Source organism: Rhinatrema bivittatum, chromosome 2, assembly GCF_901001135.1.
Source record: "Rhinatrema bivittatum chromosome 2, aRhiBiv1.1, whole genome shotgun sequence".
Classification (NCBI taxonomy): domain Eukaryota; kingdom Metazoa; phylum Chordata; class Amphibia; order Gymnophiona; family Rhinatrematidae; genus Rhinatrema; species Rhinatrema bivittatum.
In genome coordinates this window covers 599778260-599804358 of record NC_042616.1, presented here as the reverse complement: position 1 = coordinate 599804358, position 26099 = coordinate 599778260, and the positions used below count along the sequence as shown (strand labels likewise).

General features: G+C 44.4%; 1 protein-coding gene across 1 annotated transcript in view; it reads right to left on the bottom strand.

Moving 5' to 3' along the window:
- The window catches only part of LAMA3 (laminin subunit alpha 3), a 469061-nt gene that overhangs the window by 336565 nt on the left and 106397 nt on the right, over positions 1 to 26099 (bottom strand). The window contains 2 exon segments of the mRNA XM_029591143.1: positions 6095 to 6213; positions 7712 to 7829. Of these exon segments, the coding sequence (XP_029447003.1) occupies positions 6095 to 6213; positions 7712 to 7829 (237 nt within the window).

Below are 26099 nucleotides of genomic sequence, written 5' to 3'. Positions count from 1 at the left end.
GTCCTCCTGGCTCCTCCTCGTGATGTCATTAAGGTGGTTCCTCTTCAGCCCTACAAAAGGGCTTAACCTTCAGTTCCTCTTTGCCTTCGCAAGGAGTCAGTCATGGAGTCGGACTGCTCCTGGATCCTCCATTCCAGCTCTTCGGTCCAGGAGTTCCGAGGTGATGTCCTACTCCGCTTTTTCAAGGCACTCTGTTCTTCGTGGGAATTCCTTTGTCTTCCTTTGTGGTTACTGATCCTTTGTTCCATGTTTGGTCTCTCACTGGATCCTAAGTCCTTGTCTTCAGATGTCTTCGTCGTCTGACCCTCCTGATGTCTTCATCTTCAGATTTCCCTGAAGTCCTTGCCTTCCGATGTCCTGTCCTTCCTTAAGTCCGTCTTCCTGTTGTTCTGCCACTTGGAGCCTCCTTGCTGCTCTTGGTTGGGTGACCTGGGGGTCCAAGGTCCAGATGTCTCAGATGTCTTGTTATCCAGTTCACTTGATACCTCCTTGATGCTCTTGACTGGGTGCCCTGGGGGTTAAAGTCCAGATGTCCTGGCGTACCTGACGTCTTCGTGTCAAGTTGTCTTTATCTTCAGAATCCTTTTGATGTCCTCATCTTCAGTCCTTTTTCGCTATCAAGCGTTCAGACCTTTTTGGCTAGGAAGCCTTCAGACTCTTTGGCTCCCTCGTCAGGGTAGCCTTCCTCTCAGATATCCTGGTTCCGGATTTTACCTCCTAGTGGGCTGTCCTCCGTTCAACTTTGGAAGACCTTCGGATGCGTCTTCCATGCCGGGTCGGAAGTTTCGTCTTCCTTCGATTGACCTGTCAGGTGTGTCGATCACGCCTGGTCCCCGAAGCTCAGTTCAGGATGGATGCTGCTACGAGTCATGGCCGGATACCTTCATACTGAGTTTTAACTCTTCTGTCATCTTTTCACTCAGCAAGTGTCTTCATTAGCGTCCCTGATGTTCTTCTCTTCAGCCTTGCCTTATCAAGCCCTCGTCAGATCTTTGTCTTCAAGTATTGTCTGATCCTCATCTTAAGAACATAAGAACATAAGTATCATCTGATTGTCTTCAAGTCTTGTCTTGTTCCAGTTCCATCATCTGCCCTCGGCCTCTGTCCATTCTAGCACATTTGCCAGTCCCATACGGCAGGTCTGAAAGGGCTATCGAGTGGCCGGAGGGCTACCCCAGTGACCAGCATTGTGTTGTTGGGTCTCTACTGATGCATCAGGTTTAGCGGAGGTGCTAGTCCCTGGTCTTCTGCCTTTCTGCCTATGCTGGGATACATCTCACCTGCCTCGGCGCTTCTAAGGAGCTTCTCTCTGCAGTCGTGTCGTGGTCCAAGGGCACACCACTCTCCCCGAAAGCAGGATCGCTCCCTAGCACTTCCCCAACACTTAGAACTCCTATGGAATTTATAATGACACCTCAAAAAGCCATGAATAAATGTAATTACCATTAAAATACAGTAAACCTCCCATACCAAAACAATCCTCATTACAAGTACTCAAACATTAGCAAATTTATCTATGAAAAGTCAACACTGCAAATACTACACCAGGCCCTAGAACACCAATATACCTCCTATTGGGAAAATAGAACAAGCCAGGCTGCTATAGATCCCTATTCAGAAACTACGTGCCAGCACAATACCTCACCTCGGTCATATATGCAGAATACAGTCAGACCCTGACTAAATACAGAATAAAGAGTCCAGAAACTATAAATAGAAATGTGCTGAGAAGAACTGAACGGGAACCTACAACAAGCCAGCCTCTATAAGCAGAGCAACAATGGAAAACAAAAGCATAACCATTCTTCATAAAACATTAAATAATAAAATTGAGAAATATAAAACATAATAGTAAAATCATATTCATAAAAAGAATAAATAGTTCAAACCAGTTAATGAATAGAATATCCAAAAGTTCCCAAATACCAATACAATATTTCAAAAAATCCAATAATTAAAAAATGTCCTATTTCCCCCCCCCAAAAATAAAATATTTCAAAACAAAAACATTAAATTACACCCAATAATTAAAACTAATAAGGATTTAAAAATCTGCTCTCCATACCTGGGATCTGGGGAGATAGGGCCGAACAAACTTTATCTTCTCTCTCTCTCTCTCACACACACACACACACACAAAATAACACATTGTTTCTCTCACATACTCCCTCTCTTCCTCAGACACATAATGTGTGTGTGTGCATGCCTTTGAAAGCCTATATGTGATACACAGGCTCTCACAAGCACACACACACATATACATATATAGACAGGCTCTAACACAGACACACATGCATGTATACTGGCACTCACAGGCACACATACAAGCACATAGGCTCTCACACGGCCACACACAAGCTCTCACACAGCCAAACACATGCATACAGGCTGTCACACAGCCATACACACACAAGCTTTCATAAGACACATAAAATCATAAAGGCTGTCACACAGCCACACACATACAAGTTTTCACACAGATATACACAATGCATGCAGGCTGTCACACAGCCACACACACACAAGTTTTCACACAGACACAGACAGGCTTGCACATAGACATACACACGCAGAAGAGAGGTGGATGCAGAAACCTTTCTCTCCTTCCCTCTCTCATGTACACACAGACAGAAACACCTCCCTCTCTCTCACACATACGCACAGACAGAATGCCTCCTCCCTCACACAGAAGTATACTCCCTCTTTCTCATACACACATACAGACAGCAGCAAAAACATGCTCCTTCTCTCTCTCACACACAGAATGCAGCAGAAGCAGCCTCCCTCTCTCTCACACACACACACCCACAAAAGCACCTCCCTCTTTCTCTCACACACACAGACAGAAACAGGCTCCCTCTCTCTCATACACACACAGACTGCAGTTACATCACACTGAATAATTAAAACTAACAAGGATAAAAAAAAATCTCCCACTCTCCATACCTGGGAACTTTAGATTTCTAGTCCTCCTGAGATTGCCGTAGATTAGAGGAGGGTGCATAAACCTTAACCTCTCTCATACACACATGCACACACATACACATACACACATGCACACACACATACACATATACACACACAAAAACCCTCTGATACACACACACACATCCCACCCCACCATCCTCTGATTTACACAAACACACACTCCACTCCACCACCCTCTCATATACATACACACCCCACCAATGTCTCATATACACACACACACACACACACACACACACACCACCCTCTCATATATACACCACCCCCACCCCACCACCCTCTCATACACACACACCACCCCACCATCTCTCATACACACATATAATCACCCCTCCACCTTCTCATATACAGCCCCCCTCTCCCACCACCCCGCTCATACACATACACACACACACACACACACACACACACACATACACCACCCTCTCATATACACACACACACCACCCCACCACCCTCTCATACACACACACATACCCCACCTCTCATTCACACACACACACACACACACCCCACCACCCTCTCATACACACACACACACACACACCACCCCCCCATCTCTCACACACACATATAATCACCCCTCCACCCTCTCATACACAGCTCCCTGTCCCACCACCCCGCTCATACACACACACACATACACCACCCTCTCATATACACACACACCACCCCCACCACCTTCTCATACACACACACACACACATCCCACCTTGATCCCCAGGACTCTGGGCTGCAGCTACCACACTTCCCCGCTCTCTCTCCGCCATGCTGCACTCTGAGCCAGCACCACTGCTGGACCCATCTTTTGCTGGTAGAGAGAAATCCTGCCAGCATGTTACAATTCTGCGCCACCATGGGATGCTGGGACCTTTCTTTTGCTGGCGGGGAGTGGAAACCCCACTAACATGTTACTGCTCCATGCTGCTAGTCCAGCCACCAGAGTTTGCTTGCATGAAAGGTGAGGAAGCTGTGGCAGGAAGGTTTCAGGGGGCAATTTTGCCGCCTCGAAATCTTTCTACCTGAAATGGCCACCTTATCCTGCCTCATGGTTTTATAGTTTTACTGTATAGCAATATTTTGCTGATGTTTTATGTTAAATTATGTTTGTTGCCACCATGCTAACTGCTTAGAAATTATTATAAACAATCTACAAATTTTCAAATAAAGAAATAAAAAAGGGAGGTGATATTGCCCCTGTATAGATCCCTGGAGAGATCTCACTTGGCATACTGTGTACAATTCTGGAGACCGCACCTAGCAAAGAATATAGACAGGATGGAGTCAGTTCAGAGTATGGATACTAAAATGATTAGTGGTCTTCATTCTAAAGCATATGGGGACAGACTTAAAGATCAAAACATGCATACCCTAGAGGAAGGGCGGGATAGGGGAGATATGATAAAGACATTTAAAAGACATCCATGGTTTCCATGCTCAGGAGACAAGCATCTTTCAATAGGAAGGAGGCTCTAGAAGAAGGGTCATGGGATGAGGCTGAAAGGGAGTAGACTCAGGAGTAATCTTAGGGAACTTTTCTTTACAGAGAGGGTGGCGGATGCATGGAACGGCCTCCCCGGTGAAGGTGGTAGAGACAAAATCAGTATTTAAATTCAAGAAAGCATGAAATAGATACATGGGATCTCTGAGGAAGTGATGGGAATCACATTCTATAGCAGCCTAACAACTACAGTAGTGTCGGGTCCGGATTGCAGTAGGACGCGACTGCGATCCGAGCTGAAGAAATAGAAAAATTTTAGATACTGGGTGTGTGTGTCTGTCAGTCTGTCCAAGGAAAAAGGTTTGGGTGGGCATTAGGTAGATGGGGGACCTGGAGGGCACCGTACAGTTTGGTATACCTAACTGTATACCGCTCATCACCTCCACTTCTTATTAGCCTGCAGGAAATATCGGGAACCAGGAGTGGGGAGTTGGGAGAGGGATTGAGTGGCAATGACTCCCGGCCCTGAAATCTTTTCCTAAACATAGTGATGGGGTGCTTTGGGGAGGGTGTGGTAGGTTTAGCCCCACAGGGCCATTGGAGCTCAGATGGGAGTGAGATGGGGGACAGGTTTGGAGCTGTAGGCCCACAATGTGAGGTTTTGGTTTTTTTTTTAGTTTAAGTGCAATTTAGCCAGTTATATTCTTTTGATTTCAGCTGGCTAAGTGTGAAGTTATGCAGCCACACAAGGCCAGATAACTTAGCCAGTTTGAGTTGAAAATCGAATGAGTTAGCTAGATAACGTTGTCATGCCCCTGAACGCCCCCTGAACGCCCCTTTATATCCAGCTAAATTATAGCCGGATAATGACTTATCTGGCTATAACTTAGCTGGATAACTTGCTGATAATGTGCCATTTAGTTGGATAATTTTAAATTATCTGTCTAAGGGCTGGATTTTCCAACGGCGCAAGCCTCTCTGAATTCGGCGATAACAGGGGGCGGGGAGGCGAAGCGGGGAACAGGACTGTGAAAGCCGGCAGTGATCGTACCACAGCGGTGCTATCACTGTTGGCTTTTGCACCCAGTAGCGCTATTGTAAAAGGTGGTGCTGGTGGGCGCGCTACTGGCGGCAATAAGGGCCCTTACCTTTTTGCTGCCAGCGAAGTTTCCGCGGCATCCGCCCTGACGCCACCCTGACTCCTCCTCTTCCGATGCTGACACTGCCCCGACTCCGCCCCGATCTAGGTATCGCAGGCGAAAAGGGACTTTTCGCCTGCAATAGGGTTAGAAAATAACCCCCTAAATGGCTTTTGAATATTGACCTCATGGAGGCTTGTGGATCAATATATGGCCTACAAGTAATGATGCAATGCCTTGCTTTTTTTTTGTCTGTTTTTTTAAATTTAACATATAGGTTTGTGAAATGCTGATTTTTTTTTTTCTGTTCTATTTTTGTTTTTATTCATTTTGCTGTTGTGTTATAACCAAAATAAAGAGAAATTTGGATTAAAAAAACCCCCAACCATATCCAAAATTTGCCCTTGTTGAAATGCTTCTTTAAAAAATTCTCTATCACTCTAAAGAAAAGAGAAGATTTTATTTCAACAATAAAGTTCTCATGAATAGTGTTCAATGCACAGCTGATTTTCACACAGTTCCTTACCTCACCATTCTCTAGTGGCACAATCCGGGAATACTCTGTAGTACAAATCACGTCATCATCTTTTGTGATAGGCTGCCTGACCTCCTTTCCAAAACGCTCTATGCAGTCTCTTTTCGAGTCTGGTAAAATAAAAAAATAAAAAAAAAACAGAAACCAATGTTAAATTCATGAAATACTGTGGCATATGAGTGGCCCTGCCTTCTCACGTGAACAGGGACTGATTGTGCTAATGGTTGCATGAGTACAAGCCACTGCTGCAAGTTACATCCCTCGCTTGCATTGATGCTCCTGAGAGAGCACTAGAACCTAGGGATGTGCAGAGGAGCCACATACATTTCATATGGCATTCGTATTCGTCGGGGCCAGATACGTGGTATCCGTTCAAAGGGGTCCCCTGATCTGTTGAGACATGCCATTCTTATTCATTTCCCTTTTAATTTAATTAACTACAACGACCCCCCCTCCTGCCCCCCCCCCAAGACTTGCCTAAATTCCCTGGTGGTCCAGCAGGGGTCCCGGAGCGTCTCCTGCCCTCCCTCTGTTGGCTGCTGGCGCCATCTTGTGCTCCTACCATGTGACAGGGGCCGACCAATGGCAGCGGTAGCCCCGTGACATAGTAAGGGCAAAGGCTATTGGCGCCATTTTGATTACTGACAGCCGACGGCCCGAGTGCAGGAGATCGCTCCTGGACCCCCACTGGACCACCAGGAACTTTTGGCAAGTCTTGGGGGACCTGTGACATAGTGAGGGCCCCTGTGACATAGTGAGGGCAAAGGCTATTGGCGCCAATTTGAATACTGGCAGCCGATGGCCCGAGTGCAGGAGGTCGATCCCGGACCCCCGCTGGACTTTTGGCAAGTCTTGTGGGGGTCAGGATGGTCCCCCAAGACTTGCCAAAAGTCTCTGGTGGTCCAGCGGGGGTCCGGGAGCGATCTCCTGCACTCGGGCCATCGGCTGCCAGTAATCAAAATGGCACCGATAGCCTTTGCCCTTACTATGTCACAGGGGCTACCGGTGCCATTGGTCAGCCCCTGTCACATGGTAGGAGCACAAGATGGCACCGGCAGCCGACAGAGGGAGGGCAGGAGACACTCCGGGACCCCTGCTGGACCACCAGGGAATTTAGGCAAGTCTTGGGGGGGGTCAGGAGGGTGGGGGGGGGGGTTGTTTAAAATTGCCATTTCGATGGCCAAATGATTCGGCCGCGATTCGTTGTATTCGTGGGAAATCGCGATACGTTTCGCGACGCAAAGTGATATTTTTCCACCTATTCTGCCTTTCTTATTCTTCTTTGGCAGATTATAGCCTAGGATGGCCATCTCCCAGTCTAGATATTGTTGCTATGACAGAATCATGGTTCTGTCTCAGCCACCAGGTACTTAGGTGCTACTTATGGAAGAGCAATAATAAATAAGGAAAATGATAAGTTATGTAGGAGCAATGGTAAATGAATATGTTGTGCTTATGATGACTTATGCTTTCTTGCTGGGCCTCCAGCCTGTTAAATATTTATAGTATGTAGAATATATTTCAATAAACATTTTTCAAACATTTTTAAAATCCTCTCTCAGATTAAAAAAAAAAAAGTAACAGTAAATGAAATAATACAACACTTACGAGCAAAGTACTGCCACGGCAAGAAGGTTTCTCCAAAGTCTATAGATCGTTCCAGAACCCAGAGATCTGGCCGAGGTGAGTTGGCAAATTTGATGAGTAGGTAGGCAACATGGAAGGGCTAATGAAAAGAATACATGCAAGAATCAGATGTCACAAAATGCTAAAGTGCAAGACAGAAAGCTGCAAAAAGACATCAAACACAAGGAGAGAAAAATCTAAGAATAAATGTTCTGCTGAATTTGCAAACACAGGAAATTAGTTTTCCCTGTGGAAGGGACACAAGCAGAAGAACCAAAGCCAGGCTAAGTGGTGCCCCAAGCAGTTGGAGGAGGAGATCCCCCCTCCCCCGCCAATGGTGAGGGGTGTCCACCTCTGATGGTGCAACCACACAGGATCATTGTCACAAGTATGCACTATCGAAACCTACCCTGTACATATGCGCTCATACTCTTGCACTCAGACCCAGGGTTCAGGCACGCACCCCACCAATTCTAAGAAAGTTATTAGGATTGATCGGATTTTCAACATTGTTTACTTGTCAGATATGCCTTGTTTTTTATGATTTTAATGTATTTTATGTTTGAATTTTAATCTGCAGAGAGAAAATGTTACTTGGATCTGCAGAATAAAAATGCACACAAAAAAATCGAACTAAATAAATAAAAATTGCAAAGAACACCAGATTATTTATTGCAAAAAAAAAAATCAGATTTTCTTTTTTTTTTCCAGGGGACAGACAGGAAAGAGGGTACTGGGCTTTCAGAACCTCCGGGTGCGGTGTAGTATTGATAAATGGATTAGATTTTCCAGCAATGATGGAGAAAATGTACTGGGCAATAGCATCACTTTTTTAAGTGCTGTAAGTTTTGACAATTAATTTACTTATATGTTTGCATGAGAAATGTAGAGACATTATGTACACATGGTTTTATACATGCATTTTATATAAAAATTGTTTGTTTCTTATGCTTGTAGCATTGGTGGCATTTAAAACTGCACAGTTTTCCCCCTGAGGAAGCCTACCTTGGTGAAATGGAGGCCTTTGTTGGGAAGAATTGTTCTGCCAATGAATGAGTTTGCTGAGTTTAAGCTGACCATCTTTGTATCATAGGCAGCTGAAGAGATCCTTTTAGGATACTGAATAAGGACTCAGTTTGCCAGTTTGCACTTTTTTGAGATTCACATTTTGTACAGTTTAAAGATATGCAACATTTGGAATATATGTTCTCTCTGTGTGAAAAATATTTATTCAAACATTGATATGTATTATAAAAGTAAATTTTTATTTCAATGTGCATGGTTTGATGAAAGTTTTCCAACAGATGTTAATGCAACACTTGCTAACTTTGTTGAAAAACTCTATAGCCAGGGAACAGACATTAAATGCTCTGCCTGGGATGAATGACTGTGAATAAGATGGGAGAGCAGCAGTAGAGAAATTGACTGCCTCAGTTTATCACAGAGGTTTACTGGGAAAGTGGTATAGAAGAATTTTAAATAAAATAAATGTATCCAAGCTTGATCTGTCTTTCTCACTTACATAAGCTTAATAGGGAACAAAGGTCACCTAATGTTGGATTCAATCATTTTTTTAGAAGCTCATGAATACTTTGAAGGACAAACTTCTATAAGAAAAACTGTTATCACATGAATCTGAGTTAACAAATAACATGTAATGGAATTTAGAGTACTCATCTTTCTTCATTATAAAAACAATGAACATTTTTCTAAAACTAATGTTATACGGCCCAGGGTTTCATATCATAATTCTCTGGGTTTAAATATGTCTATAAAGAAAAAAGCTACAAAAAATAAAGCATGTCCAACTTCACCATTAAAAGGTGAAAGTGAAGAAACATTTTCATGTTAGTCCTAATGAATACCAATAAAGTAGTATCAGACAAACAAATGCTGCAGATCTACAGTCTTATGCCTGCAATAGACTGTAGTAGACTGTATCTGTAAAAAGCTCTGTAACTATAACCATGTGCCACTTTATCACCTTATTGCATGCCTTGTACGATAAATACTTATTTGATATCCTAAGGCTTCGCCAATGCAATTCAAAAAGACTGATGTTCCTCAGCATCTGAGATTGGGTCTGAGGATGTTCCCAAGGAGGGAACTTTTGGAAAAACGGTCTGTCCTTGAAGATCTCATGTGGATCCTCGCTCTTGATGTAAATATTTAGTTTGCCACCCTTGGTGTGACACTATAAAATGTTCTTGTCGAGATGCTATTTCAAGTTCCTCTCCTGAAGACTGACCTGTGGATTAATCAAAGACTACATCTTTCAAGGTTGATTGAAATGTGGATTCATCCATGAAGATCTCAGGTTCACCGCATTGCTTAAACCTTATACTAACAGATGTGGGGGAGACCTTGATACTTATTATATTGTGAGCAGAAATAGTTTTATACAGTTTAAACTTTACATCCTTTGGGACTCAATAAAGAATTTGATTGTGGTTTTTATTTATAAATAATGTTTTTGTATTTTGTATTATGACTTCTTGCTTTTTCAGCTTTTGGAATACAAAAATATTTTGTTTTATAAAGAATTCTTTAACACAATGGGGTTCAGTGTTATCTCAAGTGGGTATAGTTGATATCCTGGCTGTTTGGTGATTTTGCTTATTTGAAGAATTTATAATTATGTACTTGATTGTTTCAATGGCCATGTTTTGATGGAGGTTATTTATAGTGAAGATCTGTTTCACCATTTTGTGAATTTTGAGATTACATATCCATCTAAGCTGGGAAGGGTAAGTGTTTAATGAATGCCCCTGTTTGATTTTTATTCAAAAGTTTTTAATTATTGTTTTTTGTTTTTAGCATTGCTAAAATCTGAATCTCTGAGGCAGGCAGTTGGATGCCAAAATATCGTTGGTGTGAAGTTATGCAGCCATATGTTTCTACATAAAGACGTAACTTTGTGAAGCATTACTATTGATAAGTATTTTTTGGTCTTTTTGAGTTGCATTTGAAAAAGTTTAGGAAATCAAAGTATTTATTGTATAAATTATACAATAAGGTGTTAAAATGGTATATGATTTTAGGAATGGTGCTTTTTTCAGATACAGGCTATAGCCCACTGCGAGTATAAGATTGCAGATAGACTGTGTAGCACTTGTTTCTCTGATATTACTTTTCATATTCATTGGGACTAATACATGTAAATTTCTTCACCTTTGTTTGTTGAGTGTAAAGAAAAAAGGGAATTCTAGATGTTTGCAGCATTTTGAGAACCACCAACTAGAGAAGTAATAGTGGTGTATGTAGTTCCTGTAATAAAATAGAGTTTTAAATAAATGCTCATGAATTTCCCTTTGGTTACGTACAAGTAAGGCATTTTGTTCTAGAACTCTTGGGTCTCCGTTAATATCCACCTCCTAGTTTTGAAACTAAATTATTAAATAAATAAACATCTGGTGGAAAATTGCTCAGATTTATAAAATGTTTTTCTCTTTCCTTGGTTTTCCTGAGCATGTGGTAAGGAGAGGAAGGAGGAAGATTTGGGTTCTGAATTCCAACACACATACACTGGGCATCTTTTTGGTTACCTTACCAATACATTTTCTATTTCATACTTTGGAAGTATCCAGATATATGACTCTTAGTTGACTCCCACGTGAAACAAGAACCAATACATAAAGTTAATGTAACAATCCTGCTCTGGGGTTACCTATAACCTGCCCTATGCTGCCCTTACCCTGGGGACTACCTCAATTGATCTGCGCAGCCGTGACATTTAATGAGTTACAATGAAAACAAAGACGGTGTCACAATTAGTCAACAAATGACATATAACCTTGTCTAAGTTTCATGAAATACAAAGACATAAACACATTTGTTGGATACATGGAAAACAGTGGTATCCAAGAAAATGAACATGTCAGCAAAGAACAAGAGCCGAGGAAAACTCAAGAGCTCCAACCCTCCCACCATGAATATCAGATCATTATTATTTTAATTTAAACTAAAAGGCATTAATCTTACTCCCTAATGGAATATATTTCTCATAAAGATAAAGGTGATCAAGGTGGCAATGGGAGCTAGGAATTAAGAGGGGGGGGGGGAGAGTTGATGAAAGTCATGCAGGGAGGAATAATGGGACTTAGGCAGAAAAAAGGGTAATGAGAGGAAAGAGGGGTGATGGGAGCCGGGAAGGGAAGGAAGAGAAATCATGGGAACCAGGGAGGAGATGGGAGCTATTGATAAGAGAAGGCAAGAGAGGGGGAGGATGGCCATGACTCATGTAAGTGTGCAAGACTGATGGAGATTTTCACTAAATGAAACTGTCTATATATGATGTAAAAATCACAAAGCTTCAATTGTAAAACATCATATCCATAAGCTGAATATAGCTACTACGGTGTAGTCTATATTAAATAAAGTGAGGAAACCTCATAACCAAAAGCGGGCTTCTTTATTCAAAAGATAGCCCACGTTCTGCCAAATATGCAGCGTGTATGGTATGATTTACAGTCAGTTGTGTAACTTAAGACTGTATTATCTAGTTTCAATCATCGGTTTCCCCACTTAGGCCTGGATTTACTAATGCCGCAAGGCTTAGTGAATCCCGGCAATAACGGGGAGGTGGGGGGTGGGGGGCGAAGCGGGGGCGGTCCTGCACTAGCCGGCAGCGATCGCACCTCCGCAGTGCAATTGCTGCCGGCGTCGCGCCGAATAACCACCATAAAAGATGTAGTTATTTGGCACGAAATAGGCAGTGAAAAGGCTCCTTACCCCAATGTCCCCTTCGCAGGCCTGCGCTACAATTTCTAGCTTGTTTCTCTGATATTACTTAGAAAATGAGGCCCTTAGTTTTTGTCTGGTTTTTTTTGGAAAAAAGTTTTTGAATTTTTTTAAACATCGATAGGCAGTAATAAAACACTTTCATTGCAGTGCTTGGACAGCATCTGGAACAACCCAACCCGACACGACTCGTGTTTCTTAGGCTTCGTCAGGGGCAGTGAAGTTAAATTCAAAGGGGTAGATTTTAAAAGCCCTGCGTGCGTAAATCCTGCCTGATTTACGCACGCAGGGCACTCGCGCGCTGCGCACCTATTTTGCATAGGCCGCCGGCGCGCGCAAAGCCCCGGGACGCGCATAAGTCCCGGGGCTTGCTAAAATAGGCATTCCGGGGTCGTGTCTGCGGTACGGGGGCGTGTCTGCCGTCCGGGGTGGTCCGGGGGCGTGGCCACGTGCCCTGACACAGCGGCCTTTGTCGGGGCCTGGCCAGCCGGCACGCGCGAGTTACGCCTGCCAGGGGGGGATTTAGGTAGGGCCGAGGGGGTAGGTTAGATAGGGGAAGGGAGGGAAAGGTGCGGGGGACAAATAAAAAAGTTCCCTCCAAGGCCGCTCCAATTTCGGAGCGGCCTCGGAGGGAACGGAGTCAGACTGCGCGGCTCGGTGCGCGCAGGCTGCCGATTTTGTGGAGCCTTGCGCGCGCCGACCCCGGATTTTAAAATCCGGCGTACTTTTGTTCGCGCGCCCGTATTTTTTTTAAATCTGCCCCAATATGTTCCTTATGTCTGCCTGGCTGCATGCTTTGCTACTCGGTCTCAGCTTTAGCCAGTGTTCAAACAATTGAAGCAGATTGATAAGAGATGTCATGTGTGACAGAGCTTGCTTGTGAACATGTGTGACAAAACTTGACTGAGTGTATTTGAGACACAAGATGTGTGCCAGATAAGTTGAACAAAGATTGGAGATCCTTTGAGTTCAACCTTATTCTCTTTCTCTATGTCGCAATGCATGGAAAATTGAAAAAAAAAAACAAAAAACACTCTGCATTTATAGCTAATTCTGCAGCAGTGCAAAAAAAAAAAAATCATCCAGTCTCAAATATTTTGATTGTCTTAAATCCCTGGATCATCATCGTTCCCTAAAGTACGTTCACTTTATCATACTCACTGATTCTTTTTTTTTCTAAGTAAATGCATCCGATTTGCTTTGATGTTATTTAGTGTTTTAGTCACGTCTGTTTCTATGGACAAAATGTCCCATAATTCCCTCATGCAGTTAGTGAAGACTCTGTTTCTCCAAAGGTGGTGAAATCTATTGCCCCTTATTTATTTATTTGTTAAAACTTATTACTTGCCAGTATAATAAAAAAAAGTACTCTAAGAGTAATACAGCACAAATAAAAATACAATATAACCTGAACCTTAGAGATTACTCTCCTGTTGCTTTTTGTGATTTTTTTTTCTAAGGAATTTAGTTCTTGTGAAAGATGCCAAATCAACAGCACTGGAAAAAGGTGCCCTCCATTTAACCAACGAGCACAGGGAACAGGAGGAGTGCAAAGCTCTATGTCTGATTTCAAAGACTATTATTTGAACTGTTAATATTCCCATTACTGTGTGACAGGGGCTTTGCAACCCACACAAAACATTTTCCGTTTTTACACTTGATTGGAGATTTTTGTATCTTGGGGATTCTCCCCCTCTATTTTAACCTTCCCTTTTTGGGATGGGTCTTTGCCCTGTGTAATAAGGTAGGTGTGCATGCTCATTTGCAAGCTCTTTCAGAGAAGACATGGAGGAGAAGCTTTCTGACAAGAGCCCAGCTACGGAGAAGTTTAGAGTGGTGTCTGATGGGCCTTACGGTTTACCAAACAGGAGAAGTGGTTTTTGGTAAGCTTTTGTGAGAGGTTTTGAGATTTTTGTGTTCTTTACCAATCTCTAATAGGTTGGCCAGTTACACCTTCCTTACAGGCCGATACAGTACTGTTAACCCGCATTTGGATGCGCGTTTTCGACGCTCTAACTTTACCCCTTATTCAGTAAAGGGTAATAGTGCGTCAAAAACGCGCGTTCAATTCCCCCCCCCCCCCCCCCCCCCCCGAGACTAATAGCGCCCGCAACATGCAAATGCATGTTGATGGCCCTATTAGTCATTCCCGCACGATACAGTAAGTAAAATGTGCAGCCAAGCCACACATTTTACTTAACGCCTACCTTTGGGTAGGCGCTAATTTCTGCCGGCGCCGGGGAAGTGCACAGAAAAGCAGTAAAAACTGCTTTTCTGTGCACCCTCCGACTTAATATCATGGTGATATTCAGTCAGAGGTGCCAAAAGTTAAAAAAAGTTAAAAATAAAAAAAAATTTTAAATCAGCCCGCAGCTCGTGGGTTGAAAACCGGATGCTCAATTTTGCCGGCGTCCGGTTTCCGAACCCGTGGCTGTCAGCGGGCTCAAGAACCGACGCCAGCAAAATTGAGCATCGGCTGTCAAACCCGCTGACAGCCGCCGCCGCTGTCCAAAAAGAGGCGCTAGGGACGCGCTAGTGTCCCTAGCACCTCTTTTTACCGCGGGCCCTAATTTAAATATTTTGTTTTACTGTATCGCGAGCACAGGACACTGGCCTGTGCGTGCGCCGCTCTCCCGCACAGGACATTGGCCTGTATGCGCGCCGCTCTACTGCAAACTTTACTGTATTGGCCTGTAGCTAGATGGGCTGGAGTTTTTTCTGTACCTTTTGGACGAGTTGCCCACCATGAGGCTAATACCCCTTGCTGAAAGGATGGGATTTTTTCCATCCTCTTGGACCCTTCACCTAGTAAACTGTGGGACAGAGGACTGAAGAGTTTTGGGAGAGTCGACATTTACAGTTTTGAAGTAAGGAGGATTTTTATGTCCTGTTTGGCCAGTTTTTCCATCTGGGGGGAGAATTTTACAATCCTCTCCCAGGAAGGAGTTCTGGAGACTGATTCAGGGAAAGAGCAAAGAGCTAGAAGCATTTGCACCATGCATAAAGAGGCTGTAGCTTTTGTAGTTATGATTTTTATTCTGCTGTTTATGATTTTTGCCATATTGGCCTGGATTTTGTTTTTCAAGCTCAAATACATTCTTTTTTGCTGAACACCACCACTGACTCTTTGCTGTGATTTTTGTTTACTGATCGGTGTTTGAGAAGTGGATGAGTCTGAGTGGCTGTGTTATTGATTCCCACCATCGCACTAAGGATTCTGGAAGTTCATGCCTCTTCCCTGCTGGTGAACACTGGCATCCCAGGAGCTACTTGGGAAGGGAGAAGGCAGAGTGAACAAGAGGTCCAGAACTGTGATAACAACCTGGGAACTGTGTTGCCCCTTAAACCAATCTACTCAATGGTGAGGGGATTACAATTTTTTATGTAAATTAACCATCATTTACTATATTTTGCAGTTCTTCCCATCAGTGTGAGAGTTTTCTTTGGTACCTGTGACATACCACTTCCAGCCTGTAGGAGAGGCTTCTCGGAAAAGTAAAAAGTCATGGGATAGGTGGCGATGTCCTTTCGTGGATTGCAAACTGGCTAAAAGACAGGAAACATAGAGTAGGATTAAATGGACAATTTTCTCAGTGGAAGGGAGTGGGCAGTGGAGTGCCTCAGGGATCTGTATTGGGACCCTTACTTTTCAATATATTTATAAATGATCTGGAAAGAATGGGGAGCCTGCTGAATTATCTGTTCAGTCCTCCTAGCTCTGTGCCCCTCACTTCCTCCCAGCAGCTGTCCTATTCCTGTCTGGGGACCAGCCCCTAGTGGGGTATATATGCCTCACTTTAGACTAGCCCCAGGGCTGGCTCATTGTACTATCTTGTGTATTGTCATTGGCAGAAACAAGGTGCTCATGAATGAACAGAAGCAAGATCAGAAAAACAAAGTCTTGTTTGCCATGAGTTCCGATTTTGGATCTTGTATTTTGACTTTGTTTTGTTTGGACTTCATCTTGTTTTTGCTATTAATGCTCAGTGACATTAAACTACTTTAGTTAGCTTTCTTGCTGTGTTCAGTGTTTTTTGTTTTTGCAGATTTCCTGCAGTAAATCACAGGGTGCCCCCTTAGGCTGTGTGTGTGCCTCAAGCTAATTCACCATGGGGAGGATATACGCTACTATTTGTGCACAGTGATGTGGGGGAAAGTCCAACACAGTATCACTGAAATAAGAAGGGGTCAAATGAAATACGGTACATATTTTTATACAAACCAGAAGTTTCCCATCTATTGCCATCTAACCCCCTCCTTTATTCTCTCCTTCCATCTCTGATAGTGTGGCCCTGGCTCATGTTCCTTTAACACTATCTGAGTTATCACAGATACTGCCACTGCCACTTCCCCAGGCAGAACAATTTGTCTGAGTTACAAGCTGTTACTCAGTGGATTTCATCTGTCACAAACTGGCTCACAACTAAATCAGAATGTCTCCTTTCTGCAGTTATCAAATGCTTGGACTGCCGAGCTTCTTGCTTGCACGGCCCTATTGTCCTTTTTTGGGGCAGCTGTAAATTGTGCTCCCTGCAGCCCCTCATGGGTTTGTGCCAACAGGAGAGATGCCAAAAATGTGTCTCCTGCAGCACCTAATTAGAATTGCAAATTCTGCATAATGATGTTCATTGGACCTACTTAAAAAGTTTCAAGCAGCAGGTGGATGACTGAGTAGTTTCAATTATCTTTCATTTAGGAAAATCTGAATATCAGCACAGAGAATTTACATTTCATCTTCCCAGGTAGCTTTTATTCGGGCACCTCCTGCGCAGTTTTCTCTGTTTTGTCCCATTGTGAACTGTGCATTGCCAAGACTAAATGTCACTGAGAGGGATGCTGGCAGCTCTCTCGGGAGTTACTTCCATCGCTCTTCCTTGGGCGGGCCGTTGTGCATCCCCCTACGAGCAGTGCCCCAGTCTGCTTCCGCACTGAGGACCAGGTGTGCCTCTTCCACGTGAAGCAGCACCAGCACTCGCAGGGCCCCTTAAAGGGCAGGAGTCTGTGCCAGAAATTAAAATGAGAGTAGGGAAGGCAAACCACAAGCCAGCCGGACCAAGAGTTTATTTACTCTTGATAAAAGCGTGGAAAATGAACCGAAACATCATAAACCACATTTTATTGGAGTCGAACAAAAGCAGACCAGATGAGAATTTAAGAGTCTGACTGTGTAACATCTGTGCACCTGGTGCAGTGGCTGCAATCCAGCATTTTAATGTGGAATTCTTCTCGTGTGTTGGTTGTGTAGCTCCTTCCCTAGCTGCCCCTTGCTAGCAGTGGCTTTTGTGGGAGGCCACGGGCCATAGTAGCACCCATGCTCCTGGGTTCTTTCTGCCCAGTGGGGAAAAGGACAAGTCTTTCAGAGTGATTAGGACTATTCTGGAGCAACCATGCAATCAGTCCAGTAAAAAAAAAAAAATCCACACATCAGCACTGTAAGTATTGTTCAAAAATGAAATCCTTTGCTGGTGAACTTGATTGCAGGAAACAAAAAACACAGTAGGCACAGACGCATTCAGTACAGAAAATAAAGTCCTTTAGAAAGCACAGTCTCAAGCAATAGCAATTCTGCACATCCCTGGCATGGAAATCCCTCTTTGGGCACTTCTTGGGACCTGAACGTTTGGATGCGGCTCTCTTAAATCCAATAGACCAAAAACAAAGAAGCCTCTGACTGATACTTTCCTCAGACAGGAACTCTCCGGGACCTTTCCCCGTGTAGGCAGCCTTCCCTCTGATTCCCACAAAGACAAATCCAAGTCTCCCTACTCCTCAAGGCCTGGGCACTCTGACCTTGGGCCCCTGCCACCTTCCCAGGGCTGGAGGCAGGACAGGCAGGGCTCTCCCCTTGCAGAGACCACCCCCAAGGAACAGAGAGACCTGAAGAACCGAATACTGAATCTCAAGGGCTCACTGGTTTTTGTTAAATCACTGACACCTCCCTCTGGGGCACATCAACCACCTTCAACACGCCTCCTCTCTCTAACATCACACACAGGATCCCTGCTAGCAAGGGAGAGTTTTGTGACAACCCCCCCCCCCCCCTTACACGTACATCTCTTTAAATGCCCTCAAGAAACTCCTGCAGTGCCTTCGCTATTACAGTTACACTGGCTTCCAATTTCTTTACATTGCCAATTTAAATGCTTTATTTTGGGGCTTAAAACTCTGAGAGTTAATTGCCTTCTCTCCACCCTCCCCGCCGGCTCCATCTGGGAGGTAGGATACACTGGTATGAGAGTAGGTGGGGGTTAGATCTAATCAAACATCTGCGTTACAGCTTCCAATGGTGAAAGCCTTGCGCCATGTGCAGCTCCAAAAGAGTTCCTTCTCAGCTGCCTTGCCTCAGTTATGGAATTCTCTTCCATCTTCACTAACAGGCGATACAGAAAAACGCACGGTAGAGCGGGCGACCAGGAGGGTGGCCTATGCAAATTAGGGCCCGCGGTAAAAGGAGGCGCTAGGGAGCAACGGCTGTCAGCGGGTTTGACAGCCGATGCTCAATTTTGCGGGCGTCGGTTCTCAAACCCGCTGACAGCCACGGGTTCGGAAAATGGACTCCAGGATAATTGAGCATCCGTCTTCCGACCCGCCGGCCGATTTTTAATTTTTTTTTTTTTTAATTTTTACTTTTTTTTTTATTTTTGGGGCATCCGACTTAATATCGCAGCTTTTTCTTCTTTTCTGTACACTTCCCCGGCGCCAGCAGAAATTAACGCCAGCCTTTGGGCAGGCGTTAATTTCTGAAAGTAAAACGTGCGGCTTGGCTGCACGTTTTACTTTCTGTATCACGCGGGAATAACTAATAGGGCCATCAACATGCATTTGCATGTTGATGGCCCTATTAGTTTCGGGGGGGTTGGATGCGCGTTTTTGAAGCGCTATTACCCCTTACTGAATAAGGGGTAAAGGTAGCGCGTCAAAAAACGCGCATCCAAACCTGGGCTAACAGTGTGCTCCACCGGAGCGCACTGTACTGTATGGGCCTGTAAGAGAATAAGTCAGTCTTTTGGGATTTAGAAGAGGTTCTTAAAACATGATTAATCTCTTCTAAGAGTGATTGAGAATGATGGAAGTGAAACAGGCTACATCCTGCTGAATATACTTGCCTAAAGTTATCCGGCTACATGTAGCTGGATGACTTAAAAACCTAATCAGCTTTGTTTGAATACAGCCGGTTAGGTTTTTAAGTTATCCGGCTTTGTATAGCTGGATAACTTTCTACTTACCCGGATATCTTCCAAGAAAGTAGCACTGTCAAAGTGCTAAAACCCAACAAAAAGAAACTCAAAGAAGCCCATAGCCTGTTCTCACCCTCCTCTCCTCCAAATGTAATATATGGCCCTACCGGGCCTTGCGCTCCCACAAAACCCCCCAAAATAAGACAAAGGTGCAGCGGGTCACTGGTTGGGCCCGCTCCCCACTCCTTCCTGGTTTCTTTATTGATCTAAGTGGACTGCCCGGAGACCCTCCCAGCCACCCAGCTACAGTTTCAAGATACCGGGCCACATGGCCTCATGCCTGAACTCCCCTTTCACCCTTCCCCAATACTAAAAAAAAAAACACCAAACCTTACCCACTTCCAGCACTGCAGAGCCTGCATCTATCAGGAGCAGTACTGGAAGCATAAACTACTCATGGTGGTTTATATGTTATCCCTCTAATTGGCTTTTGAATATTGACCTTTGTATTTTTATTGAGGATTTTTTAAAAGTAGGATCATCAGGGATGGCTGAACAAAGCCCTAAAGTAATCAAAAGTACTCAGTTAAGTAAATCTTTAAACACTTATAGAGAAATGGCTAAAAGGGCAACATCTGGACAGCTATATATACACTAATGCTCACAGTATGGGACATAAAGTCCCAGAATTACAGGCAGTCATAAAAGAGGCTGATTCGAATGTAATGGTTGTTAAGGAAAACCACGATGGGAATATAGTTATACAGGGTTGGAATAAAGGGAAGAGGCATAATACATATTCCAATATGGTGAGCAATCAAATACATTTGTTTTAGATTTACATTCTACTTGATTACATTCAGGTACTGTAGGTATGTCCCTATCCCCAGAGGGCTTACAATCTAAGCTTGTACCTGAGGTAATGGAGGATAAAGTGACCTGCCCAAGCTCACAAGGAGCGACAGCTGGATTTGAACCCTGGTCAGTTGCTTCTTAGCCCATTGCTCTAACCACTAGGCTACTCCTCCACCAATATAGTGCTATAAAAATATTATTAAAGAACTGCAGAGCTTATGAGGTAAGGAGGAGGCCCAGTGGGTTATCCTGGAAAGAGGGAACGAAACAGCCATTTATATTGGTGTAATATACACCCCTCCTTTGCAGGTAGAAGAGATTGATAGAGATTTAATGGAGGATATGCCCAAAATGACTATGAAAGGGAAGGTGCTATTGCTGTCTGGGGGATGCTGATTGGGAAATCACGGCCGAGGTATCATCTAGAAGCAGGGAGATCCTGGATTCTCTCCGGGGAGAACTGTTCCATCAACACGGAAAGGGGCGACCCTGGACCTGGTGCCTCCCAATAGAGAGAGTGTTCCTGATGTTGTGGTGGCCGATCGTCTGGGATCAGTATTAGAACACAGGAAGTTAAGGTTCATCCACAAGAGAATGTCCTAGACTTTAGGAATACTAAAATGGGGGGAGTACCTCAAGGAGTTGTTTAACAGGATGCGAAGATCTGAAGGAATTAGAAGAACAGTGGGCAAAACAAAAGGAGATATTGTAAGGGCAACTAAACATTTTGTTAGGAAAGTAAAGGTAAGAGGGAAAAGAGGCCTTTATAGTTTTCTAAAGCAGTGGCTTAAAAAATAAGAAAAAAAAAAAAGGTTAGCATTCATAAACTACAAGAAATCACAGATAAAGGACGACAGGCAACAATATCTGGAAAAGATAAGAGAAGCTGGAAAAGTAGTCAGGACACTGAAGAGACAAATGGAAGAAAAAAATAGCAAATGCAGTAAAGTAGGGGGAACAGGACCTTTTTTTTTTAGATATGTTAGTGATAGAAAAAAGTAGAAAAGTGGCATTGTGAGACCCAGAGGTGAAGGGGAGTAATATGTAGATGCCAGAGCCATGGCTAGCCTATGATCGATATAGCCTCGGCCATAGGCGCCATCCACCAGCAGTACGGTCATGCTCTCATAATGTGATTAAAAAGCCTTTCCTCCTCCCGCTACAGCTTTCGGTCCTCAAAACTACAGCTTTGCCTCCTGGGGTAAGAAGAGCTGCTGCGCCTGCTCCTGGTTGACCCCCCCCCCCCCTCCCCTCAGGTCCATTCTTGGAGGGGGCAAATCATTACAAGACCGATGCCCAGCTCAGAGGCGACCTGCACAAGTACTTCTCGTCCCCTCGTCCCCCTCCCTGCCTGGCCGCAAGAATCATCATTGGTGTAATGATTCACTAGTAGTTAATCCTTGTGCAGAAAATTGGTACCTCAGAATTAGAAGACAAGATCTGGTTAAGGTATGAATAGGCTAAAAGAAAAAACAAAAACAAAAAAACAAGATGGCTGCACTAGGTAACTACATTTCCCAGTTGCTCTTACTCACTAGCCTCGGGAGAGTCTCAGCTGGGTGGAGGCAGTATCACTATAAAGGCTGGCTATCAGCTATATAAAGGTACAGGGTTTAGGCAGAAGGTAAGGGGTGATCAGACCTCAAGGGGAGCATAGCATAGCATAGCATAGCATAGCATAGCATAGCATAGCAGAGCAGAGCAGAGCAGAGCAGAGCAGAGCATGGAACTTGGAACTTAGCTGACCAAGACTGAGGATGAGGAAGAGCCAAAGATGAGCGTTATCAGAGAGAGCACAAACATTAAGCTAAGTGTATTTTTTTTCTGTGCTTGTTAAGAAACCTTGAAAGATTTCATTGCTAGCTTAAGGAAAGGAATTGTCTTTAATCAACCAGCAATACTTTGACCTGACGGCTCAGAGAGATGGAAAGGAAGGCATGGCACTATAGCAGTGTAAAAATGTGTGTAATTAACAAGCAATGCTGCTGAAGTTCATAAAAATAAAGCTCTTTGCAGATTAAGAAGTTGTTTTGTTAAATTGACTTAATTGAGGTTCAGTGGCCTAGAGGGGAAAGGTTGCAACTACTGAGTTTGAATCCAGGTGGATGAGCTGTGAATAAACTGAAAAACTGGATTGCTCCCTGAAGAATAAGACTGTGATTATTTTTGTTGTTGTTTTGTGCAAAAGAAAAATGTTTGTTAAGTTTTTTTTAAGAACATCACCTCCTTATTTTAGCCCTTCTGTTTGGACTTGTAAAAGGTTGAGAACTGATACAGAGGCTGGCAACCTCATTATTAATTACATGGTGCCTGTATGTAGGAGCAGCTAATATCTTGAATTGCAAACTGAAAGAGTAAAATTCCCTAGGACCAGAGCTGCTCCCATGCTAGAGGGAGCGCTGCATTAAAAACAACTGGCTCTAAAGCAGGCATTTGTATACAGCGTGTAAACCTGTTGAGCCTGCACCCATCTGCACAAGGTGAAGGTGTTTTGGTGGCTGCAGACAGCATTGCACATACAGAGGAGACTCTAATGTGGGGAGCTGGAGAAGAGAAGGTTATCAAGGGGTGAAAACACTGCCTGAGTTCTTTTGATGTGAAACTAGAGTAAAGTCCCAGTAAAAGGCTTAGGTGCAGTTTGTCAAAGACTTTGGGATAATCATGGAGAACACCCAGCCTCAAGATCCTGCAACAAATGTACAAATAAGGAAAAACAGGATGGGAGTGGCTAAAACCCACTTGGAGAAGGGCTATGAGTGCTAATCTGGCGGTTTAAGCTGGAGAAGCCTCTCTTGAATCTATTCCTCCAATCCAATCCAGAAGGGGGCGTTACGTTTGGGCAGATGGCCTACCCCATGGGAGAAGCAAACAAGGTTGTCAAGCCAGAGATATGGACAGAGGTAAGGTGCGGCAAATTTAAACTGCTTATGAGAGTCCTGACCTCTTACTTGGAGTGGAGGAGTAGCCTAGTGGTTAGAGCAGCAGCCTTTGAGCTAGGTAAACTAGGGTTCAAATCCCACTGCTGCTCCTTTTGTAAGTCAATTATCTCAGATACAAACTTAGGTTGTGAGCTCTAGGCTGTAATCCATTTTGAAGTACCATAAATAAATAAAATAAACTTGTTAATGCTACCACTCAGCCAAGCTCCCAAGTATTTATAATCACTACAATTGACACCCCAAAAAGAAGCATTAGCTCCCCCCCAACAGGAGCACTCTACAGCCTGAGGTACTGCAAGAAGCATCATTGGACTTCCCCACATCTTAGTCTGGCAGCTACGATTTAAAACTAAAAAGTGCATTTAGGGGTAAAATTTAAAAAGTTGGGCATCCATGTGCATGCACACATGGATGCCTAATTTTATAACATGCAGGTGCGCGCATGTTATAAAATTAGGGCTCGGTGCACACAAGGGGGTGCACCTGTTCCTTCCCAGACTGCCCCTACCCTAACCTCCCTTCCCCTTCCCCTAACCAACCCACCCCCTATCCCTATTCTAGGCCCCCCTGGACCTTTGTAGTACCTTCTGCACCTGCCTCCAGGCAGGCACAGGTTGTGCACGCCGCACCCAGCTGACACGCGATCCTCCGACACAGCGGCAAATGGCTGCTGTGCCGGAGGCCTCTGGCCCCGCCCCTTTTTCAAAGCCCCGGGACTTAGACGCATCCCGAGGCCTTTGTAAAATAGGCCCGGCAGGTGTAACCCCACCTACGCGTGTAAATCCTTTGAAAATCTGGCCCTTGGTCTGTAAAATCCCAAGTGAGTGGTGACCTTTTTCTAAGCACAAAACAAGAATGGATCTGGGGTTGATCATATCTGATGATCATAAGGTGGATAAAATGACAACAAAATTCAACATGATGCTTGGGTGCATAGGAAGAGAAAAAAGGAGGCGATAGTGCCCCTATATAAGCCATTGATGAGACCTAGTTTGGAATACTGTGCACAATTCTGGAGACCTCACCCTCAAAATGGTATAAATAGGATGGGCTCTGTCAAGAGGATGGCTACTCTAATGGTCAGCGGTTTTTGTTGTAAAGCATGTGTGTTGCGTTCGTGCCTGCTCTCGCCCTCGCTCCACCCTCTCTACCTTTTGTGGCGACTCCCTTCGGCTCTGATGGACAGATGCTGCCACGGCTTCTCCTCACCGCTTCTACCCAGAATCCCCGGGCTGGCCTGCCGCTGTGGATCCGCAATGTTCCTGATGACATAAGGGCACGCGCGCGCTCCCGAGTTTGTACCGGCAAGGGCGCGAACCTTGGGGGCGTCCCCCCGTAGTGACGTCATCCGCTTCCAACTTAAAAGGTCTTTGTTTGCTACTACGAATCGAGTTAGCAAGAATGGATGGAGGAAACTTCTCTGCTGCTCTGCCTCCACAAACTTACCAAGGGGTACCCGCTCCTCGGGGGCCCCATTCTCTCTTCTTGATTTCAGACTGCTAGACAGGATCCAATACCCGCTCCTTGAGGGCCTACGTCTCTGAATGCTCAGAAGACTCCTTACTACCTGGAAGCGATCGCAGACGTGAACACTGTGAGTTCTATCACAGATAGGATCTGGTACTCGCTCCACGAGGGCCCATGTTTCTAAACCCCTTCACAGACCCTCTTCTATCTCAGAAGCTATCATATACCTATATCTGGTACATTACTATTTCATATTGCAGATAGGAACCGGTACTCGCTCCACGAGGGCCCATGTTCCTAAAACCCTTCACAGACTCTCTTCTATCTCAGAAGCTATTGCATACCTATATCTGGTACATTACTATTACAGATTGCAGATAGGAACCGGTACTCGCTCCATCAGGGCCTATGTTCCTAAAACTCTCCAAAGACTTTCTTCTATTCCAGAAGCTATCTCATACACAGAAATTGTGAGTTCTTATTCCAGACTGCATATAGAAACCAGTGCTCACTTATGGCTCCTGTTCCTGTATATACTGAAGACTCTCTGTTGCATAGAGGCCATTGCAGATGTCTACAATTGTGAGTGTATCATCTACTACTGGTTATGTATCCAGCATACCCTGTCTACTCACTACCTATAGTCTGTCTCTCTACAGCTCAGCAACCCAGAGATCGCAGTTCCAGTATCTGAGGGACTTCAGCCCTGCCGGGCACATCAACTCACTACTGCCACCTCTGGTGGTTCTACTTCCTGTCTAATAAAGAACTATCTGTGTTTGTCTCCATACTCCAGCCCAGCCGGTGGTCCCTCTCAGGATATACTCCTGGGGGCGCTGTCATCTGCCATCGGCCCAGGGATTCACAAATTCCACTAAGTGTTTATTCCTTACACTACTAGAGCGGTATCATACAGACTGCTACACTGTGGGAGCCAACCCACAACAGATCATTGACCCCGCCTACAGAGTATTACATATTGCTATCTTCTCCCCTCTGGAGGAGGGGATAAACAACAGATTGCTAACTCCCTAGCAGATATATAACAGATGGCTAACTCCGCCTCCCTGGCGGCGTGATCAATAACAATATGGGGCCAGCCTTAAAAGATCTGAACAGGTAATCCCTAGAGGAAAGGCAGGATAGGGGGGAGATGATGGTAGACCTTTTTCAATGGAAAGGAGGTTCTAG